The following is a 21,892-nucleotide window of genomic DNA, read 5'->3' as shown; positions in this document are numbered from 1 at the left end:
CTCTGATGTGGGATGCTGATTATGGAGAAGGCTGTGGGGGTAGGAGGGGGCAGGCAACATATGTGAAATCGCTACCTTCCTCTCACTTTTACTATGAACCTAAAACTGCTCTGAAAAAAAAAAAAAGGCTTACGAAAAAATTGGACATCAAAAAAAAATCCACTGATACAGCAGTCCTACTTTAGAATCAAAAATTTCAAATGTGTAATGTATGTATATGAGGGCAAAAAATCAAAGCTGCCTATCTGAAAAGATATGTAGCAAAACAATATTGGTAACTTCAGAGGGTTGGAATTGTAAGAAGGTGGTTTTCGTTTTCTACTTGACACCCTTGGATTATATATATCTTTTGTCTAAGCTACCATAAAACATTTAATATACACTGCTATTGTAAAATAATTGAAGCTGGTAATTCTCAAATTAACACACTACAATAGTTTAAAATTACGATGATCTATTATACATCTTTTTAATCCCAAATATGAGGATGATGAAACACTCTCAATGTAAAGCTACTGAGAGTATAAATCTGGCTTTCAAAAACCTTAAAATGTTCTAAACCTTTACTGCAATTCCACTTTCAGGTCTCTGTCCCTGAGAAGAAAAAATGTTGACAGAGACTTATGGATGTCCCAGTTATTTATTGTCATAAAAATTTGCAAACAAAATGTTAAGCAGCTAAGGAATGTTTAAAAAAAATGATCCATCTGTATGATGTTATGTAACCCATTGAAATGTTTAAAAAGAACTTTTGATAACCTAAGAAAACATTTATGTGAAGTGCAAAAGAAATGAGAATACCAACATGTTTTTCTTTTCTTCTAGTACTTGCTCCCTCTTTCTGTACTTTCTGTCTTCCAAGGAATTTTGCCAAGATTAACAGTAAAATTTCCATAAATGGTGCTTATATGTGATTTTATTTTTTTTCTCTATAGCTTTCAGTGTTCTCTGTATTTTCTATAATGAACAAGTATTTTTCTAATGAGAAAACAATATTTCAAAAAGAAGAAGCATATTATTCCCTAATTCCAACCTCAAAAATAAGGGTGAATGTATTATTTTTCCATTTTAAAGATATGGGAAACTTAGGTGAAGATACCTGTACAAAATCACACAGTTAAGCACGCAGGAAAGCTGTTCCCGAGCACATCACATGAACTGGAAGACAATACGCCAAATGGAATTTACTAGTAAAGCCATACCCTGCATAAAGATACAGTCAGATGTTCTATCTTCCCAGGGATTAGACCTTGCAGCGCCGCCATGACAAAATTAATTCTTCTCCAGGACTTATGTAAGTGGGTAGCTGCAATCAGATATGTAGCTGCAGGAATTTACCAGCTTAAGAGTTAACACAAAGTAAAGACCTGCCTGACTGGATTCTTCTCTTTGCCAGGATGAGAATATTTTATGATTGTGAGGACATGCTAGGATGCCTCGATAAAGAACAAGAGCCTGTAGCAGAGTGGGACAGAACAGAGAAATAGAGAAATGCTTGTAGAGACTTTTAAAATTCCAGTTCCCAATGTTTGTAAGGGGTGGGGGAAGGCGGGGGATGTAAACAAATTAAGTCCAGCAGGGCATGAATTTTGGAAGTATACAGTTAACCCTTGAACAACCCAGGGGTTAGGGTGCTGACTCCTAGACAGTTGAAAAAACTATCTTTTGACTCCCCCAAAACTTTACTACTAATGTGTAATGTATGTATATGAGGGCAAAAAAGCCTTATTGTAACATAAACAGTTGACTAACACATATCTTAAATGTATTCTATACTGTATTCTTACAATAAAACTAGAGAAAAGAAAATGCTTTTAAAGTTCTCACAAATCTCCAAAACATTTTCCAGTATATATACATATTGAAAAGAATCCACATATAACTGGGCCCATACATTCAAACCCATATTGTTCAAGGGTCAACTCTATATGTTGATACACGGAATACTATGGAACCATTAAAAAGAATGAGGTGGCTGCTTATATGGAAAAATATTCAAAATGTTATTAAGGAGAAAAAAAGGAGCTCAGAAATATGTATTTCACAGATACAACTGCTCATCTATATCTGCTTCAATATGTATCATAATTTCCTTGGAAAGTACACATCTTAGCAGTGGTTCCCTCTAGGAAGGTGGGGTGGGAAGTGCTCGAAACAATTTTAAGTTTAAAACATATACACCCCTCCATGGCTCTTAAAACATATACACCTCTCCATGGCTTCAACAGAGCCAATGAGTCTTAAAAGCTCTCATCTGATAATTGCATTAAACATTTCCTTCTCTGTGATTCTTGGAAAAGGCAAAGAGCAACTTATAAACTGTTAAGAGCTTTCCATGATTACTTAATTGGTAACAAGAAACCTCCATGAATTCAAATATACATGATCACATTAAAAAATTTTTAAGATACTGTTTAATCAGTAGTTTTAATGCACATTTATTAGAGCTGCACTTTAACAATTATATGGATATCACTTGAAGTTATTAAAGTTATCAAAATATATAAAAACACTCAAGAGGAATATAAATCAGCAGCATTTAACTAAAATGAATATATTAGCATATTTCAGTGTCAGCTTTATAATAAAGAAAACAGCTTCCACGTTTCTCTCTTGCTCTCGCTCTCTCTCTCTCTCTCTCTCACACACGCACACACACACACACACACACACACACACACACAAAAAAAAAAAAAAAACTTGACTCATCAGAAGCACGGTGAAGGCAAGAACATTATATAAATACACTAGGCAGAAATGCCAGTAACTCAAGATTTTTTTTAAAGTAAGGATGGAGTGAACTCTTGGGTTACTCAAAATTTCATGGTATTATTTAACAGATGGAGAAATTTGTAAATCTTAACAAGACAGGAAAAGCTTGAGAAGCTCATCAGTCTCACAGATACAAAAATATACCATGTTAATACTAACTTTGTGGAAGAGCAACAAAATGGTGTGGCAAAGGGACAGTAGTGCAGAAATGTGTAAGCTGTGGCAGGCTCACTTTGCTCTCCATTTTTGAGTAATGGCTGGGAGGTGTGGCTGGAAAATAGTCCTAACAGCAGCAGCTTCCCAAAAGCTGCACCCAACTTTAAATTCTAGGCTTCTCCCCAGGAAAGCTTTAGAGCCACGGAAGCAAGAACAACAGTGGAAGGAAGGTTCAAACAGTCTGTTACAAAACAACAGTACTTTGAAAAAGACAGTAACTTCGGCTTGTACTAAAAGGTTTAGAGCTGTCAGTTTCAGCTAAGCTTATGGTGAGGTATTCGTTGCATATAGTTTCTACTGTAACAGAAATCTTGAGAGATACAAATTAAAAATTTGAAGCCTAAGAAAACAGACACTAGCCCTCAAACATATGGATATGTGTGTTTAAGATACCAGTATTCAACTAGTCTGATACACCTGCACAGGCCAGTCTGCTGCTGCAGCCCACATCTCAAAACCTGTACACACCTCAGATACTCAGCAGCCCTTCCCAACCTGGCTCTGAAATGTTAAGTATCCTTCAGAAATGGAGAGCTTAGTGCAGGAAGGGAAATGGGACTTGGAAGATGGAGGGACAAACTTTGCCTTAATTTTAATGGCGAGGGCCCTGTGCTAAGTCTCAGCACTCAGGACCAGAAGGGAACTGAAGGCCTGCGGCTGCCAGCACCTCAAAGCAGCCCTCCCGGAGAAATCAAGGCACCACCACCTCACAGCAATCCCCTCTTCATAAGGCATAATCCTGAGCATTCAGAGACTGCTCAGACACAGGCTTTTCTCACTCATGTTACTACCACAGGGCTGAAACTATATAATCATCCTCTCATGTTCCCACCATCTGTTCCAAACATCATGATCCAAAGACTTTTCTTCTTTAAAAAATCGGGTCTCCACTTTAAGTCTCCAGAACTGTTCAAAAGGGTCACTACTTCTTATGGAGTACTTCTCAGTCTAAGGCTCCAGAACCTGGCTCAAAAGAAATAGCCCAGCATCATGAGCAGATGACCTCTACAATGAACTGAAGAGACACTACAAATAAGCTTTTAGGGATAGGAAAGGTCTCTCCTCCTCAGCGTTTGTTGTAAAAGCTTCAGCGGCTTTATAAGTCAGTGTTGTGGTAGAGTCACTGAGAGGCTGGTCTGCAGGCAAAGACTTGGTTTTGAGCCTGCTTTGTCTAAGTCACTGAAGGCCTAAATCGGGGCTGGGTTACATAAACATGGCCAGTGCAGCTGCACATGTGGGGCCACTTTCAGGAACAGCCTGAGCTCCAGAAAAATATATTTTACAGTTTCCGGTCAAAACCAAGGTGGACTTTGTAGAGGCTCAGCAGGTCACTGGGTCAACTTAAAAGCAACAGGTAGCAGGGTCTTCACTGTCAGTCGGATCAATTCCTCATATTGCTCTGGGCTTCTGTTAGTTTCTGGATGAGATAACGCTTATCACGACTTTCCTAAGAAAAGAAATAGGTTCAAGAGCACATTCAAAATCTTTGGAAACAAATATTATTTGACCTTAGTAAATTACCTGTCAGACTCAGGGCTAAGGTCTGAACCACTGGGGGATTGTAACAGCCTCCAGACTGGTCTGCCTTTTACACTTGTTCCCTCCACAGCCCCTTGTCCATAAAGCAGCCAGTATTTACATCAGCTTCTACTTAACGCCTTTCAGTGGCTTTCTTTCAATCACACTCAGAATTAAACCCAATTTCTCACCCGAGCCCTCAGGCTGTGCTGTGACCCCCGCGGATACTCCAGCCTCATCTTGCCTCTCCAGCCCACCACCCTTCGCCGCGGCCCCCAGGAGTGCCCCGCCTGTCCCCTCATTGTACCCTCTCCCTACTGTCATGCTCCCATAATCAGCTCCCTCTCGTCCTTCAAGTCTCACCCCAGGGTCACCTCCTCAGGAGGCCTTCTGTGGCCAGCACCTACAGCTGTCGTTGGCCCACTCGTCACTCTCACTACTTTGTGTCATCTTCATAGCAGTTACTGTTCTCGTAATTTATCTTTGTTCTTTAACTACTTAGCAGTCTTGACTCCCTTCATCACCACTGTGTCCCAGCACAATATGAGGCACAGAGAGTGCTCAGTATATAAGATGAAGAAATGGATGAGTGAGTGAATGAATGAAGCTGGAGAAGACCCAGCGTGAAGGCAGAGTTTTGGGGGTGTGGTGCTGAGAAGAGGCCAGAGCATTCCACACCACCCCTGGGGAAAGTGCTGCTTTTCATCTGGTGTTCTGGGCGAATGCCCCCGGCCATGACCCTCTGGACATGCGCTTCCTTACCAGAGACAGCTGCTCTCTGAGCTGGACGACCACACGCTTATGAGCTCCAGCCAGGGCAATAAAGTAGAACATGACGAGGCTGCAACACAAGGCGAGAGGTCATGAGGGAGTCTGTGCTGTTTGAAGGCCACTAGAAAAAGAACCTGACATGTTTTGCCTGGAACAGTTTTACTTTGTTTGAAAAAAAGAAAAAAGAAACCCTTCATTTCTCCCAAGCGGAGAGCATCCAAAACCACCAGATGGGGTTTTATTTGACAGTGGCAGCAGAGACCGATTCATGACTTTAAGTGAATATTAAAAGTTTGTGATGTCCTTCTGGCACATGCAACATAGTAGGGAGAGAGAAGGAAATGGCCCATAGAGTCAGCTTGGCCTGGAATGAATTGTCTATGGATGATCACTGTGGAATCTCTCTGGCTCCAGTTTCATCATCTGTAAAATGGAGATAACATAGGAAAACTCAGGGATAACAAGCCTAGGATAATGCAATTTTGAGGAAGAGCCACTGGCTCCCATCTTCTGTGTAGTCTCTGATCTCAAATGGAGGTGATTGACCTTGGGGAGAGGGGTACATGTAGTGGAGGGCAAGCCCCTAGGGAAACAACAGGCAACCTCATTCAGTGACAGGGAGCTGGTTTCTTGTCCAATCCCCCTGGATAGGGCTGAGCAAACAAAGGCCACCAGAATGGCTGACATCAGTGATACTCTTCTGGAGGTCCCCACGACCACAGGACGGGAACGACCAGATTAGGTAACCACCACCACGTGGTGCCAGGCTAACCAGCGCTGAACAGCCTAGGCTGGATCGCAGGATCCTTGAAATTCCAGGCTGGTTGGCTGCACAGTTCTCAAAAGGTGTCTTACCTTTAATAGGTTTGCGGTCCACTTCTTGCAGTATGGTGGGGTTTTACTGTAACAATATCTGCGTCATAGGGTAATTGTGATGGTATCATGAGTTAATTCATGTAAACTATAATCAATTCCAGCAATTTGTGGTAGATGTATTCTGTAAAGTTCCTGTGAGCATGGAATTATGAAAATACGAAACCAGTTCTCTCAGGGGAAACACAGGGTTAGGTTCCTTGAATCTCTGGTCACATGTTTTTATCACCTGATCAATACCTGTCTATGTGTCTCATTTACTGAGAAAGAAGGTTATCAACACTTAATCTTGTTTTTTTAAAGCTATGTTATTTACTGTTGTTGATTCCTTAACACTGAATTCATAGCCAACAGCACTATAACTTAGCCTGAAAGAAGCTTATTTAACATACATATTTTCTACATGAGGCACATCATGGCCTTCTTGGACTTAGGAATACTTATCAGCACTGGGGCCATTTTAAACAGTAAAATCACCAACCCAAAGCACAAAATGCAAGAAATGTGGCACTAAATGCCTCATAAGAAGGACACCTATTTACAGTATGACAGTTGAAACAAGAAGGCAGAGCTGTTCGACCTCAGCTGGGGTATGTGTGCTATGGTGTGAATGTTTGTGTCCCTGCAAAATTCATATGTAGAAATCTTAATCCAAAGGTGATGGTATTAGAAGGTGGGGCTTTTGGGAGGTGATTAGTTTATAGGATGGAGCCCCACATATGGGATTAGTACCCTTATAAAAGGGATTCCAGAGAGCTTGCTTGTGCCTTCCTCCATGTGAGGACACAAGAAGTCTGCAGCCTAGGAGAGGGCCCTCACCTAACCACGCTGACACCCTGATCTTGTACTTCCAGCTTTCAGAACTGTGAGAATTTCTGTTTATAGACCACCCAGTCCATGATATTTTGTTACAGCAGCCCAAAAAGAGTAAGACGGTGAACATTAGGCAATGCAGATTTTTTGCTATTCTCTGTGTGTCCAAAAATGACCATGAAAACTGCCTCAAATATTGACTTTGGGGTTACAAAAGTATTTTAGCAAATAGGCACATTCATAATACAGAATCCATGAATAATAATAGACTGTAGTTAGAACAGTGCTTAGCCCATAGTAAGCTCTAATACACATTTGTGATTAGAATTACTTTTAACACTCAAGATGAATCACTGTGCAGCAAAGACCATTGTCACCCTTGCATATGATACCTGTCATTCCCTGAGCCCTTACTAAGAGCCAGATCCTCTGCTAAACACTTTTCATGTGTTAACCATATTTCCTTCTTCATAGAACCCTATGAGGTGTGTGCCATTCTTACCTCCATTTTCTAGGTGAGGGAACAGGTTCAAAGAGAATATGTTAGGAGCCAAGGCCACACAGCTTACAAGTCTAGAGCCATGGTTCAAGTGCGTGCTTGTAACCTGGTGCTCTTTTCTCTGCTGAATAATCAGTTACTTTTTCAAAGAGCAAGCCAGCTTTTTTGTGAATTATTAGTAATATTGATTAATAATAGGCAACATTTATTAGGTTTTTATAAGTCAGGCATTGGGCTAAATGGCTTACATGTGGACTCCTACTGAACCTGCTCAATGACCCTCTGAAAGAATTACCATTACGTCTATTTTGGAGATGCGAAAGTGAGGCTCCGAGAGGTTCAGAAGGTCATCAGGTGTAGCAGGTGAGCTGCCATTTCGCCACATGCCTCGATGAGAAATATTCACAGGGTCCCGGCAGCTCTCACTCACCATATGATCATGAGGAAAGGCACAGCGAAGGCTTCCGATGTGATGCCGTGGACCAGAGACTGCAGTGAGCTGGGGAAGGTGTTCACCGTCTTGGGGACCACCTCCCAGGTGGTGTTGAAGTTGGTGAATGGCCCACAGGCTTTTGAGGAAGGGATTCTGCCAGGACACAGACCAAGGGGCTCAGGGTGGGGCATGCAGCCCAGGCTAGGCAGCCCTTCTCTGTTCACCCATAAGGCATTGTTAACAGCAGCTTGCAAGGAACCACCTGACCTCCTGGGCCTTCTGGAATATTCTGGTAAAGAATGCCTATTCTGAAATTTCATCATATCTCTAGATAAGACTTCCAGATTACAGGAAATTGAAGACAGAAAAGCAAGTTAAATGACACTATAAGAAGATAATCAGACAAATCCAGAATGTGGGGATCCTATTCTCCAGTCTCTTAATTGAGAGGTTAAGAAACAGGTGTAGACTCTCAGAAAAAGCAAAGATTAGAAGAGACTAAAAAGATATAACAGTGGAAAGCAAAGGGTAAAACTCAAAACATCCTCATTTTTAACATAAAGCTATAAAAGACTATTTGGGGACAATTGGAGAAATTTGAAAATGGCAAGACTATGATATTAGTATTAATTTTTCTAGTGGTGATAATGTTATTGTGGATGCATAGGAAGAAAAATGTCCTTATTTTTAGGAACTGCATGCTCAAGTGTAAGCTTCTATTTTCTGTGAATCCTCAGATCTCAAAATGAGGGTGGCTGAAGTTTTTACTTAGCTATGGAATGTCAGTGTCTATGAATTTCAAATGGTTCGTCACACATGCAAAATAAAATGTATACAGAGAGAGAAAGAAAATGTAGCAAAATGTTCATAATTAGGACATCCAACTGAAGAGTATATGAATTTTTATGACTACTATTTCTTCAACTTTTGTATAGATTTGAAAATTTTCAAAATGAAAAATAGGGAAAATAAAATTACTAGGCAAAAAATTTTAAGGCCTACAAAGAATTGCCTACATTCACATCACAAAGTTCTGTGTATAAAATTTTCCATTGCAGCCATATTTTTATGGATAAAAATTAGTTCCCAAATGTTTAAGGAAATGGATGAACAGTTGATGATCCATTCATATGATGGAATAGTAAAGAAGCAAAGAGACACACAGAGACATGAGACAACTGTCCCCCAGAAAGAAACAAGTAGTTGGAAAATAAATTGCTACCATTTACTCCTTTAATACTTTTTCATTTTTGTGCCATGTGAATGTATTTATTATTTAAAAAATGAAAAAAAAAACATTTTAAGGAGTTCTACATATGTTAGTATGGAAAAAGGTACAACATAAAATTAAGAGAAAAAGTAAGCTGCCAAACAGGTACAGCATTATTCATACATGGCTGAAAACATTAAAAAAATTTTTCCTAATGAATTTTTGAAAGTATTTATAGAATATTAACAGTGGTTAGTTACTCTTGCAGAGTGGAACTAAGAGGTGAGGATAAGAGTCAGTTCTTTCTTTTTAATTTTCACACTTCTGTACTGTTAGAATATTTTATATAACATATATTACTATAACAAAAAAATACATAGACTCAAATTAGCTGAAAGATAAAAATCTGACAGATTCAAAGATAAAGGATTTTAATTTAAAGATGAAGAAATGGAATTCCATGAGAGTGTAAGTCAGGGATTGGCAAACTGTGGTCCACAGGCCAAATCTGGTCCACCACTTGTTTTTTACAAATAAAGTTTTATTGGAATACAGTCATACTTATAGTTTATATATTGTCTATGGCTGCTTTTCTGATACCACAGTAGAGTGGAAGAGTTCTGCAGATGTCATATGGCCTGCAAAGCCTAAACTATTTACTCTATTGCCCTTTAAGGAAAAATTTGCCAGGCTCTGTATAAACACCAAAAAACCCTAGGAAGTGGCATTATGGGTTTGAACTTCTGGTCTTTAGCCCTAAGTATACCTGCTCTTTCCAAATTCCACACTAGATTCTACATTCCTCGTGCCATGTCTGTACTGTCTTTATACCCCTAGCATCTGGCACAATGCTTGGCACATAGAAGACACTCTAAGTCTTCTATAATGACTGTTCAATTTTCGTAATTTGAAAAAGAAGCAGTCCAAAAGAGGACTAGAAGAGAAGTCCTGGGAAAGTGGAATTGGATAGGAAAGACCCAACCAGGGTTCTCAAAAACAATGGCAACCTTGACAGCCCAAGTTCCGAAGTAGACCAAGACATTCCAGTATCCAGAGGGAGACTCTGAAATAAAGGTAGCCTGGCTAAACCAGGAATAATTACTGACCTCTGGGGGTGGAACACTGTGAGGAAAGCCAATAAAGAATGCAGGGAATCCTTTAACATAAAGAGGGATGGGTCAAAGAAACAAGGAAATGTTCTAGAAAACAAAGTTGCATTTACCGTGCCATGCTGATTGTTAGAGGTATTATCGCCAAACACAGTCCAATCAACAACACCAATAGGAAGAAGAAATTAGAATTGGATGCTCTGAACTGCCTCGGGGAGGGTCTACAGGTATAAAGAAGACTCATCTAAGGGGAAAGAAAGAGAAAAATTTAAGAGCAATTGAATTCAGCTTTCATTAGGATTTATGAGCATATTCACATATTACAGTGGGAATATAAATTGGTATAACCTTTCTAAGGGTAATCAGTAGTACAGATCAAAATAAAAAATGTTTAATCCAGATCCCAACATTGGGGAATTCATCCTGATGAGAAAACAGGGAAGATGGGCCAAACTACATGTATACAGATGTTTACTGCTACAGTTGTTAATAATGGAATAACTGGAAACAACCTAAATAGCTATCAACAGGGGTTCCTTAGGTTAAAGGGCATCCACACAATGCAATATCATGTCTCTCTTAGAGAGGATGCGAGAAAGTTTTACATCCCATGTGGCACTGTGAAATGAAAGGGGAAGATTTCATAACTCTGTGTCATATGATCTCATTTAAGTTTTAAGATAAAGTATTTTCAAAACATTTTATTGTAAAGTTTTTCAACTTTATTGAGATATAATTGACAAAACTATAAGATATTTCAACTGTACAATGTGATGACTTGGCATACATATACAGTGAAAGGATTAAAAAGTGAAAGGATCTACAATAATATTTAACAAATTAAGATTAGTTTGCTTGAATTTTTACAAGCATATTTATTGTTCCTACATATTAAAAATAAATAGTTCCATTGAGGGGAAAAAAAGACTCCAAGTAGGGAAGCAGATAGGGAGCTGGTAAAAGGCATCAACTTTCTCCTCAATATTTTAAAAAGCTACATTACTGGGAGAGGAGCATCAAATTCTTCTGACTCCAGCAGTACCGGAACATCTTGGGAGCCAGAGGAAACTGGGTGTCAGGACCAAGTGTCCTGTCTGGACAGAGCCAGCTAGTCAGGCCTGGAGTTTCAGGACTCAGTCCAGTGCCCATGATCCAGCCCATTACCCCCACACTGTCTTTTCTTATGCTACACTGGGAAACCACTGGCTAACCAATATTTTCTGGAAAGGGAAAAAGTTCCTATGTACTTTTACATATGCATCTCTTCTTGCTGACTTCAGCCAACTGAAGTTTCCAAATGAATACATCAGAACATTCTTCAAAGGCCAGAACATCTGGAAGAAAGTATGGCTCAATTCAAGGCCCTAGTTACTCGGTTAAGAGCTTAGGCTCTGGAGTGACGTAAACCTGGGTTCAAATCCAAGCAGTCACTTTTAAGCTGTGTGACCTTGGCCAGGTACTTTACTTCTCTAAACTTCAGCCTCTTAATTTATAAGATATGGTTAATAGTAGTACCTACTTCAAAGGATGTGTGTTAGCATTACATGATAATTTGTGTAAAGTGTTCAGCAGAGTGGGAGCATATGGCATTATCATCTGTTGTTACTACTGTCATTGTTATGACTTACTATTTCCATTTCTGAATCCTCAGAACTTGGCAATAGGTATCCAATAAATGTTGGGTTTGTTAACAGGATACCTCTTGAAGCAGGTTACTGTATACACATCTGTATTGTTTAAATGTTTAATACTGAGTATTTGTAGCCTCTATAATGAATAAAAAAGTTCAGTTATAAGCCCAGATAAGCTAGTCATCTACAGGGCCAGTTCACCTGTTAAGCACTTACTTCAGGTCTAACGTCTAGGGCCTATGAGCTGTTCAAGGAGCTACACAAATAACTGAGACTTGAAAATAAATGCAATAGCTCTGAAATCCAAACAGAAAATCATAAAATTTAGATTAATAAACATTTCAATTCAACATCACCAAAATGTACCACCATCAATGGATTGATCAATTGCAACTCAACTCTTAGTTAAGATTTAAAATCAACACGTAAATCACAGATGCAAAACACTTCCTAACAAAAGTCTCAAAATTATAAAAAGGTGAAAATCCATTCTAAGTCTTTTTTCCTGAATACAAATATTTATCAAATAAGGGATGTAATTTTGATGCATCTTATGAGATGCAGGTGGGCTCCAAACATATGCATGCCAAATGCCTTATTGGTCCAGGGTATCAGCACCCTCATTTCCACATCTCCTTACCTCCTTCACATAAAAGATGATAATGAATTTCAAGGTTGCAATTGCAGGGAGAAGAGGTGAGAAGAAAGCTCCAATCCAGCAAATGGTTTGCCCATAAACAATCCCCAGAACATTATCAGGAATAGCGAATTCCTGCTGCCCCCAGCACTGAATCAGCTTTGAAGAAGAACAGTAGGTCACTAGAAGTCTGGAAACAAACAGGACAATTTCTCATCTAGGCTTGCCAAAGCCACAGAACCCATCCACAAAATCAGGGTTTTTCCACATATATTTCTCATGGAAACTGGTTGGTCTAGAAGATGCAGAATATATACTGAACTCTGCAATCCTTAGGGCCAGGATCTGGGTGGAGATTCACAGCTTACCAGCCTAATAAAGATAAGGCTCATTTTTCTCATCTGAAATGTGGAATGTGGAGGGACTTTACCAGGTTGTGACAATAAATGACATGGGCAGTCTCTGTGCTCTGGCTTGCCACTCAGCCCAATAAGTAATGTGCATCCAAATGGAAAGCAGCTTATGAGGACCCTGCCCCCTAGTATGCCACTTTCCAGAATCCTGGAAGCTTCCTACAGCAACCCTAGAACCAGGGGCCTGAGATAAACACTCATAGTTGTTCACTGTAGCATTGCTACATGTTAGCCAAACTCCTGGAAACAACATAAATGCCCATCAGTAGGGGCTACATTGACAAACTATAAGCCATGGATACAGTGGAATATTATATGGTCCTAAAACAAATGAGGAAAATCCATGTGTCTTGACATGGAAGATTGTTCATGATATTTTGTTTGTATGAGGGATAAGCAAGTGTGCACCAGTGTTGAATGTACAGTGATCCCATTTATGGGGGGAGAAATGCTTCCAGCAAGACTGTGTAGTTACTTATACATGTATTTATATAGATGTGTGTTTTTATTAAGGACTGCCTGGTCTACCCCAAAGTGTTAGCAGTGACCACCTCTACGGAGTAGGGTGGAACTGGGAATCTAGGGGGACAGTGACAAAAGAGAACTCTTACTATTTCCAGACTTCTCTATGTGTTTAGATTCTAAATATTTATGGTTTCATAAGCACACATCCATGTTATAGTTGTGTAATTTTTTTAAAAAGACAGTTTATTTTTTAGTGTTTATTTTTAAGGGCTTACTGGATCTGTGAGATCCCTTGTTAATTTGTACATCTAGGTACAACATGATTAAGTGAACTGCATTTCACCTAAGGCTCAAGGAAATGCTGAGAATCATTATAGGAATGAAGGAACAGTAACAACAGTCATGATGCCATAGTTAACATTTTGTTGAGTTCTGTGGCATGGAGTATTCTCAGTACTTTTATCTGCACTTTCTCATTTAATCCTCACAGCAATGCTATGAAGTGGGTACTGTTACTATCCCATGTCACAGGTGGGAAAATACATAGATGCTTAAATAACTTGTCCTAGGTCACATAACCCATGAGTGTCAGTGCTGCGAATTGAACCTCGAGGGTCTGTACTGATGGTGGCTGTGCAAATGGCAGGAAGTCATCCCCATGGAAGCTTCATCAAAAGCAGTGCCATTTCATGTCTTCATGGTGCCTTTCAAGGGAGCACCTAATGGACTATGGGGTCAGTGCTCCTTTTCAAGGGAGTACCTAATGGACTGTGGGGTCAATGGTCTCAGGCTGTTTGAAAGTTGCTGGATGATCATTGGTGCTTTCCAGGGACTGTGGAATCAATCAGCACTTTGTGAAGAGCAGCTGTGATGGGAGCTTCCAGTGGGGAGACAGGACAGTGTGAAAGGGGTCAGGGAGACAAGAGGAGTGTCTGTTACACTTACTTTCTAGGAAAATCCACAAAAAGTATCACAGCCAAGATGATGATGAGGTCAAAGATCATCAGCTTGTACATTTCCTGTCCAACTTGGGTCTCCCAGCACTGAAACCAAAAAGATTGAGAGAAAATGAGACCTGACTTGGGGCAGAGAAAGCCAGACTCCTGCCAATGCACTTTCCATCTCCAGATCCTGCTGCCTGTGGAGACCATGAGCTGATTTCTGCTTGAGCTCTAGCACACTGTGGCTTTCATCCCCTTAGAAGTCCCTGGTGTGCCAGATTCTGCTGCACAGTGAAAAAGCAGATCAACGGGGATTCACACCCATAGCTTCAAGGGCTGTTCTTTTGACCTTGAGCCTGTACCCCTAAATGGCCAACCCAACAGGATGCTGCCATCCCTGCAGCTCACCGGGTAGAATTTCTGGTTGTAGCCACAGAGCTCACATGTGTAGTTATCACAGGATGTAATCTTGGAGCCCAGGGTGAATACCAGCACACAGATGGTGGCCAGACGCATAAAGACACACCTGCATGGAAAAGAGGATGGGAAGAGGAGGTGTCAGGACATGCTGGCCCTTGGAACTGGGACTAGAGAGCGGAAGCTTAAACCCAAACCCACAATGGTACAGAATTTCTATTTGGGGTTTTGAGAAAGTTCTGGAAATGGACAGTGGTGATGGTGGCACAACATTGAGAATGAACTGAATGCCACTTAATTGTACACTTAAAAATGGCTATAATGGGAAGCCATGAGAGGGGAGGGAATAAAGATGGCGGTATGAGAGGTGAGAGGGAAACCTACTCCCCAAAACACATATAATATGAAAATATAGTTAATACAACTAATCCTGAAAGAACAAAAGAAAAGAAGGCTGTGCCAGAGTGCATACACCTGGGGAAAAGAACAGACCTCATGGAACAAGGTGATGTACCACAGCTGTGATCCAGCGGGACCCACTGGTGGGAGGAAGAGAAATGGAGTGGGGAGGGGCTGGAAGCCTGGGACTGCTGAACACCCAACTGTGGAGATCTGCTCTGGGAGCACAAACCTACATTACATGGTGTTCTGGAGACTAGGGGGTTGGAAAGCTAAGACAGGCAGAATACTTGGAGAGACTGAGATTCCAGCTGCTTGTGGAAAACAGGGAGCCACATCTGGCCGCTTGGGGACAAAAGAAAGGCGGGCAGTCTGAGAAACTTCCTAACAGTGAGAGGGCTGCTAAAGGGGCAAGGATTGCACAGAGCTTGCTGCTCATGAGAAAGGGCAGGTGGACAAAATTGTCCAGGTGCACTCTGACCAGCAGGTTGGGAACATTCAGGAGCTTCAGGCAGTCCATCCCCCTGCCTGGCTACACAGCTCCAAGGCCTCCCACCATGATATGCAACCAGCTGCACCTTCCTCCTCGCTGGCACCAGCTTGCAAACCGCTGTCCCTTTCCTGGTGCCAGGTCAGCCAGAGGGAGGCCTTGCCCATGGCAGCTACAAGAGCTAAGTATAGAGGCTTCTACCTGCATGCTTGGCCCACTGGCCCTGGCAATGGAAACAGGCACTGCAGCCAGGAAACAGGAAAGACTTATTTCCTCCCAACAGTGCCACTCCCCTGCCATCCCTGACATTGCTCCAGAGGCTGAGCAGGTCCAGAGAGTAGAGCTTTGGGGCACTAGATGGTGCCACCTACAAATATGAAACGTTAAAGGAACCTACTTCAAACCAAAATCCCACAAACACGAGGAGAGGGCCAAGTGAAACTGAACTCATCAATCTTCCTGAAAGAGATTTCAAAATAAAAATCATAAACATGCTCATGAAGGTACAGAAAAATATTCAAGAACTCAGGGAAGAATTCAGGAATGAGATTCAATCATTAGAGAAAAGAGTATCTGAAATGAAACATACAATGGAGGGATTTAAAAGCAGATTAGATGAAGTAGAGGAGACAGTAAATGAAATAGAAATTAGAGAACAAGAATACAAAGAAGCTGAGGCACAAAGAGAAAAAAGGATCTCTAGGAATGAAAGAATATTGAGAGAACTGTGTGACCAATCCAAATGGAACAATTTTCACATTATAAGGTTACCAGAAGTAGAAGAGAAAAAGGGAAGAAAGTGTCTTTGAGGACGTAATTGCTGAAAACTTCCTTAATGTGGGAAAGGACATAGTCTCTCAGGCCATGGAGGGGCACAGATCTCCCAACACAAGGGACCCAAGAAAGACAACAACAAGACATATAATAATTAAAATGGCAAGATTAAGGATAAGGACAGAATATTAAAAGCAGCCAGGGAGAGACAAAAGATCACATACAAAGGAAAACCCATCAGGCTATCATCAGACTTCTCAGCAGAAACCTTACAGGACAGAAGGGAGTAGCATGACATATTTAATGCAATGAAGCAGAAGGGCCTCAAACCAAGAATACTCTACCAGCAAGATTATCATTTAAATTTGAAGGATGGATTAATTTTTAGATAAGCAAAAACAGAGAGAATTTACCTCCTACAAACTGTTTCTATGGTGAATTTTCGATGGACCACTATAGATGGAAGTGTTCCTAAGGGTAAATTGCTGTCCCCAGAGGAAATAAAACTACAGTAAAGAAAATAGAACAAATAATTCCTATGCAGATAGAAAATCAAATCAACCACCCCCAAAGTCAGTCAAGGGATAGACAAAGAGTACAGAATATGATACCTAATATATAAAGAATAGAGGAGGAAGAAAAAAAAAGAACCTTTAGATTGTGTTTGTGATAGCACACTAAGTGAGTTAAATTAGACTGTTAGATAGTGAGGCAGTTACCCTTGAACCACTGGTAATCACGAATCTAAATTTTGCAATGGCAGTAAGTACATACCTATCAATAATCACACCAAATGTAAATGGTCTGAATGTACCAATCAAAAGACATAGAGTCACTGAATGGATAAAAAAACAAGACCCCTCTATACGTTGCCTACAAGAGACTTGATTCAAACCCAAAGACATACACAGAATAAAAGTGAAGGGATGGAAAAATATATTTTGTGCAACTAATAGGGAGAAAAAAGCAGGAGTTACAGTATTTTTACCAGACAAAATAGACTTCAAAACAAAGAAAATAACAGGAGACAAAGAAGGACATTACATAATGATAAAGGGTCAGTCCAACAAAAGGATATAATCATTATAAATATCTATGCAGCCAACACAGGAGCACCTACATATGTGAAACAAATACTAACAGAATTAAAGAAGGAAATAGAAAGCAACACATTCATTTTAGAAGACTTCAACACACCACTCACTCCAAAGGACAGATCAACCAGACAGAAAATAAGTAAGGAGACAGAGGCACTGAACAACACATTAGAACAGATGGACCTAACAGACATCTACAGAACACACCACTCAAGCAGCAGGATACATATTCTTCTTAAGTGCACATGTAACATTTTCCAGAATAGATCACACAGTAGGCCACAAAAAGAGCCTCAATAAATTCAGAAGGATTGAAATTGTACCATGCAACTTATCAGACCACAGAGGTATGAAACTAGAAATAAATTGTGCAAAGAAAACAAAAAGCCCACAAACACATAGAGGCTTAACAACATGCTCCTAAATAATCAATGGATCAATGACCAAATAAAAACAGAGATCAAGCAATATAGAAGACAAATGACAACAATAATTCAACACTGCAAAATCTGTGGGACGCAGCAAAGACCATCCTAAGAGGGAAGTATATTGCAATACAGGCCTACCTCAGGAAAGAAGAACAATCCCATATGAACAGTCTAAACTCACAGTTAACGAAACTAGAAAAAGAAGAACAAATAAGGCCCAAAGTCAGTATAAGGAGAGACATAATAAAGATCAGAGCAGAAATGAATAAAATTGAGAATAATGAAAGAATAGAAAGTATCAATGAAAGCAGGAGCGGCTTCCTTCAGAAAATAAACAAAATAGATAAACCCCTAGCCAGACTTATCAAGAAAAAAAAAAGAGTCTGCACACATAAACAGAATCAGAAATGAGAAAGGAAAAATCACTACGGACACCACAGAAATACAAAGAATATTAGAGAATACTATGAAAATCTATATGCTAACAAACTGGATAAGCTAGAAGAAAATGGGCAACTTTCTAGAAAAATACAACCTTCCAAGACTGACCAAGGAAGAAACAGAAAATCTACACAGACCAATTACCAGCAATGAAATTGAATCGGTAATCAAAAAACTACCCAAGAACAAAACCCCTGGATCAGAAGGATTCACTGCTGAATTTTATCAGACATTTAGAGAAGACATAATACCATTCTCCTTAAAGTTTTCCAAAAAATGGAAGAGGAGGGAATACTCCCAAACTCATTCTATAAAGCCAGCATCACTCTAATACCAAAACCAGGCAAAGACACCACAAAAAAAGAAAATTACAGACCAATATCCCTGATGAACATAGATGCAAAAATACTCAACAAAAAATTAGCAAACTGAATTCAAAAATACATCAAGAGGATCATACACCATGACCAAGTGGGATTCATCACAGGGATGCAAGGATGGTACAACATTCGAAAATCCATCAACATCATCCACCACATCAACAAAAAGAAGGACAAAAACCACATGATCATCTCCATAGACACTGAAAAAGCATTTGACAAAGTTCAACATTCATTCATGATAAAAACTCTCAACAAAATGGGTATAGAGGGCAAGTACCTCAACATAGTAAAGGCCATATATGACAAACCCACAGCCAACATCATACTTAACAGCGAGAAGCTGAAAGCTTTTCCTTTAAGATTGGGAACAGGACAAGGATGCCCACTCTCCCCACTTTTATTCAACATAGTACTGGAGATCTTAGCCACGGCAATCAGACAACACAAAGAAATAAAAGGCATCCAGATTGGCAAGGAAGAGATTAAAATGCCCCTATTTGCAGATAACATGATATTGTACATAACAAATCCAAAGAATCCACTCCAAAACTACTAGATCTAATAAACTGAATTCAGCAAAGTCACAGGATATAAAATTAATAACAGAAATCTGTTGCATTCCTATATACTAACAATGAACTAGGATAAAGGGAAATCAGAAAACAATTCCATTCCCAATTGCATCAAAATGAATAAAATACCTAGGAATAAACCTAACAAAGGAAGTGAAAGACATATACTCTGAAAACTACAAGATAGTCATGAGAGAAATTAAAGAAGATACCAATAAATGGAAACACATTCTGTGATCATGGATAGGAAGAATCAATATTGTCAAAATGGCCATCCTGCCTAGAGCAATCTACAAATTCAATGCAATCCCTATCAAAATACCAACAGCATTCTTCAACGAACTAGAACAAATAGTTATAAAATTCATATGGAACCACAAAAGACCCCAAATAGCCAAAGCAATCCTGAGAAGGAAGAATAAAGCAGGGGGGGATCTTGCTTCCCAACTTCAGCTCTACTACAAAGCCACAGTAATGAAGAAATTTGATACTGGCACAAGAACAGACCCATAGATGAGTGGAACAGAATACAGAGTCCAGATATTAACCCAAGCATATATGGTCAATTAATATACAATAGAGGTGCCATGGATATACAATGGGGAAATGACAGCCTCTTCAACAGCTGGTGTTGGCAAAACTGGACAGCTACATGTAAGAGAATGAAACTGGATTACTGTCTAACCCCATACACAAAAGTAAACTTGAAATGGACCAAAGACCTGAATGTAAGTCATGAAACCATAAAACTCAGAAAAAAACACAGACGAAAATCTCTTGAACATAAACATGAGTGACTTCTTCATGAACATATCTCCCTGGGCAAGGGAAGCAAAAGCAAAAATGAACAAGTGGGACTATATCAAGCTGAAAAGCTTCTGTACAGCAAAGGACACCATCAATAGAACAAAAAGGCATCCTGCAATATGGGAGAATATTTTCATAAGTGACAGATCCAATAAAGGGTTGACATCCAAAATATATAAAGAGCTCACACACCTCAACAAACAAAAAGCAAATAATCCAATAAAAAAAAGGTAAAAGGAGCTGAACAGACAGTTCTCCAAAGAAGAAATTCAGATGGCCAACAGACACATGAAAAGATGCTCCACATTGCTAGTCATCAGAGAAATACAAATTAAAACTGCAATGAGATATCACCTCACACCAGTAAGGATCACCACCATCCAAAAGACAAACAACAACAAACGTTGGCGAGTTTGCGGAGAAAGGGGAAGCCTCCTACACTGCTGGTGGGAATGTAAATTAGTTCAACCATTGTGGAAAGCAGTATGGAGGTTCCTCAAAAAACTCAAAATAGAAATACCATTTCACCCAGTAATTCCACTTGTAGGAATTTACCCTAAGAATGTAGGACGCCAGTTTGAAAAAGACATATGCACACCTATGTTTATCACAGCACTATTTACAATAGCCAGGAAATGGAAGCAACCTAAGTGTTCATCAGTAGATGAATGGATAAAGAAGATGTGGTACATATACACAATGGAATATTATCAGCTATAAGAAGGAAACAAATCCTACCATTTGCAACATGGACGGAGCTAGAGGGTATATTATGCTCAGTGAAATAAGCCAGGCGGAGAAAGACCAAATAATTTCACTCATCTGTGGAGCATAAGAACAAAGCAAAAACTGAAGGAGCAAAACAGCAGCAGACTCACAGAACCTAAGAATGGACCAACAGTTGCCAAAGGGAAAGGGACTGGGCGGGGTTAGGTGGGAAGGGAGGGATAAGGGGAATAAGGGGCATTACAATTAGCACACATAACATGAGGGGTGCATGGGGAACTCATAGCACTGAGAAGACAAGTAGTGACTCTATAGCATCTTACTACTCTGATGGACAGTGACTGTAATGGGGTATGTTGTGGGGACTTGATAATGGGTGTAATTTAGTAACCACAATGTTGCCCATGTGATTTTATATTAATGATACCAAAAGAAAGGAAGGAAGGAGGGAGGGAAGAAGGAAAGGAAGGAAGAAAGGAAGGAAGGAAAGAAGAAAGGAGGAGGGAGGAAGGGGGGAGGGAGGAAGGGAGGGAGGAAGGAAATTATGTAAATGTCATCTGAGGTATTTTAAAAGCAGAAAGAAAACACTCCAATATTACACATCCCTACCTGGTACTCTTCATGAGAACACCCTGGACCCTGCTTTATACATGTCATTATTTCTTATGAAACTGCTTATTTATTTAGCATGAGAAGAGCTATTGCAACAAATCATAATGAGTCAACTGTAGTACACACAGTCCGGGACCTGGCCACATTTTCTGTGCACTCACTATTCCAGCATATGCTTCCGGCTTCTATTGCAAGCATTTGTGACTCTCATGCACCAGGGTGGTAGGGTGGAAGTATGGGGGAGTTAATGCCTCTGAGTCCCAGGCACCCTTAGATAGTAGAGGATGAGTATCTTCTTAAGTGAGAAAACTCAAAAGATATTTCCCACAGAAACTCCCAGAATTACTCAGTAGGACTGAGCCCCAGTCACCAGAGCAGCAACTTGGCCGGTAACACACCCTTTATCAACTGCCTCCTCTCCTCTCCCTTACTTCTTCACTTCCCC

General features: G+C 40.0%; 1 protein-coding gene and 1 long non-coding RNA gene across 7 annotated transcripts in view; one reads left to right on the top strand and one right to left on the bottom strand.

Moving 5' to 3' along the window:
- Window positions 1-21,892, top strand: part of LOC140844089 (uncharacterized) — a 79,779-nt gene that overhangs the window by 700 nt on the left and 57,187 nt on the right. The gene's annotated exons all lie outside the window — the stretch shown is intronic.
- Window positions 2,398-21,892, bottom strand: part of TMC7 (transmembrane channel like 7) — a 63,002-nt gene continuing 43,507 nt past the window's right edge. For 3 of the 5 annotated variants that reach the window (XM_073215508.1, XM_073215509.1, XM_073215506.1), the window contains 8 exons: window positions 14,710-14,827; window positions 14,306-14,403; window positions 12,486-12,672; window positions 11,462-11,548; window positions 10,328-10,458; window positions 7,893-8,048; window positions 5,269-5,347; window positions 2,398-4,435 (listed from right to left, as the gene is read on the bottom strand). In XM_073215508.1, coding sequence (XP_073071609.1) covers window positions 4,370-4,435; window positions 5,269-5,347; window positions 7,893-8,048; window positions 10,328-10,458; window positions 11,462-11,548; window positions 12,486-12,672; window positions 14,306-14,403; window positions 14,710-14,827 — 922 coding nt within the window. In that variant the 3' untranslated portion in view covers window positions 2,398-4,369. The other 2 variants (XM_017654726.3, XM_073215507.1) reach the window with 2 other exon arrangements.

The sequence above is a fragment of the Manis javanica genome, chromosome 10, assembly GCF_040802235.1.
Source record: "Manis javanica isolate MJ-LG chromosome 10, MJ_LKY, whole genome shotgun sequence".
In the NCBI taxonomy this organism is placed as follows: Eukaryota; Metazoa; Chordata; class Mammalia; order Pholidota; family Manidae; genus Manis; species Manis javanica.
Note: the sequence above shows the minus strand (reverse complement) of the source record. Positions and strands in the feature narration are given on the sequence as shown.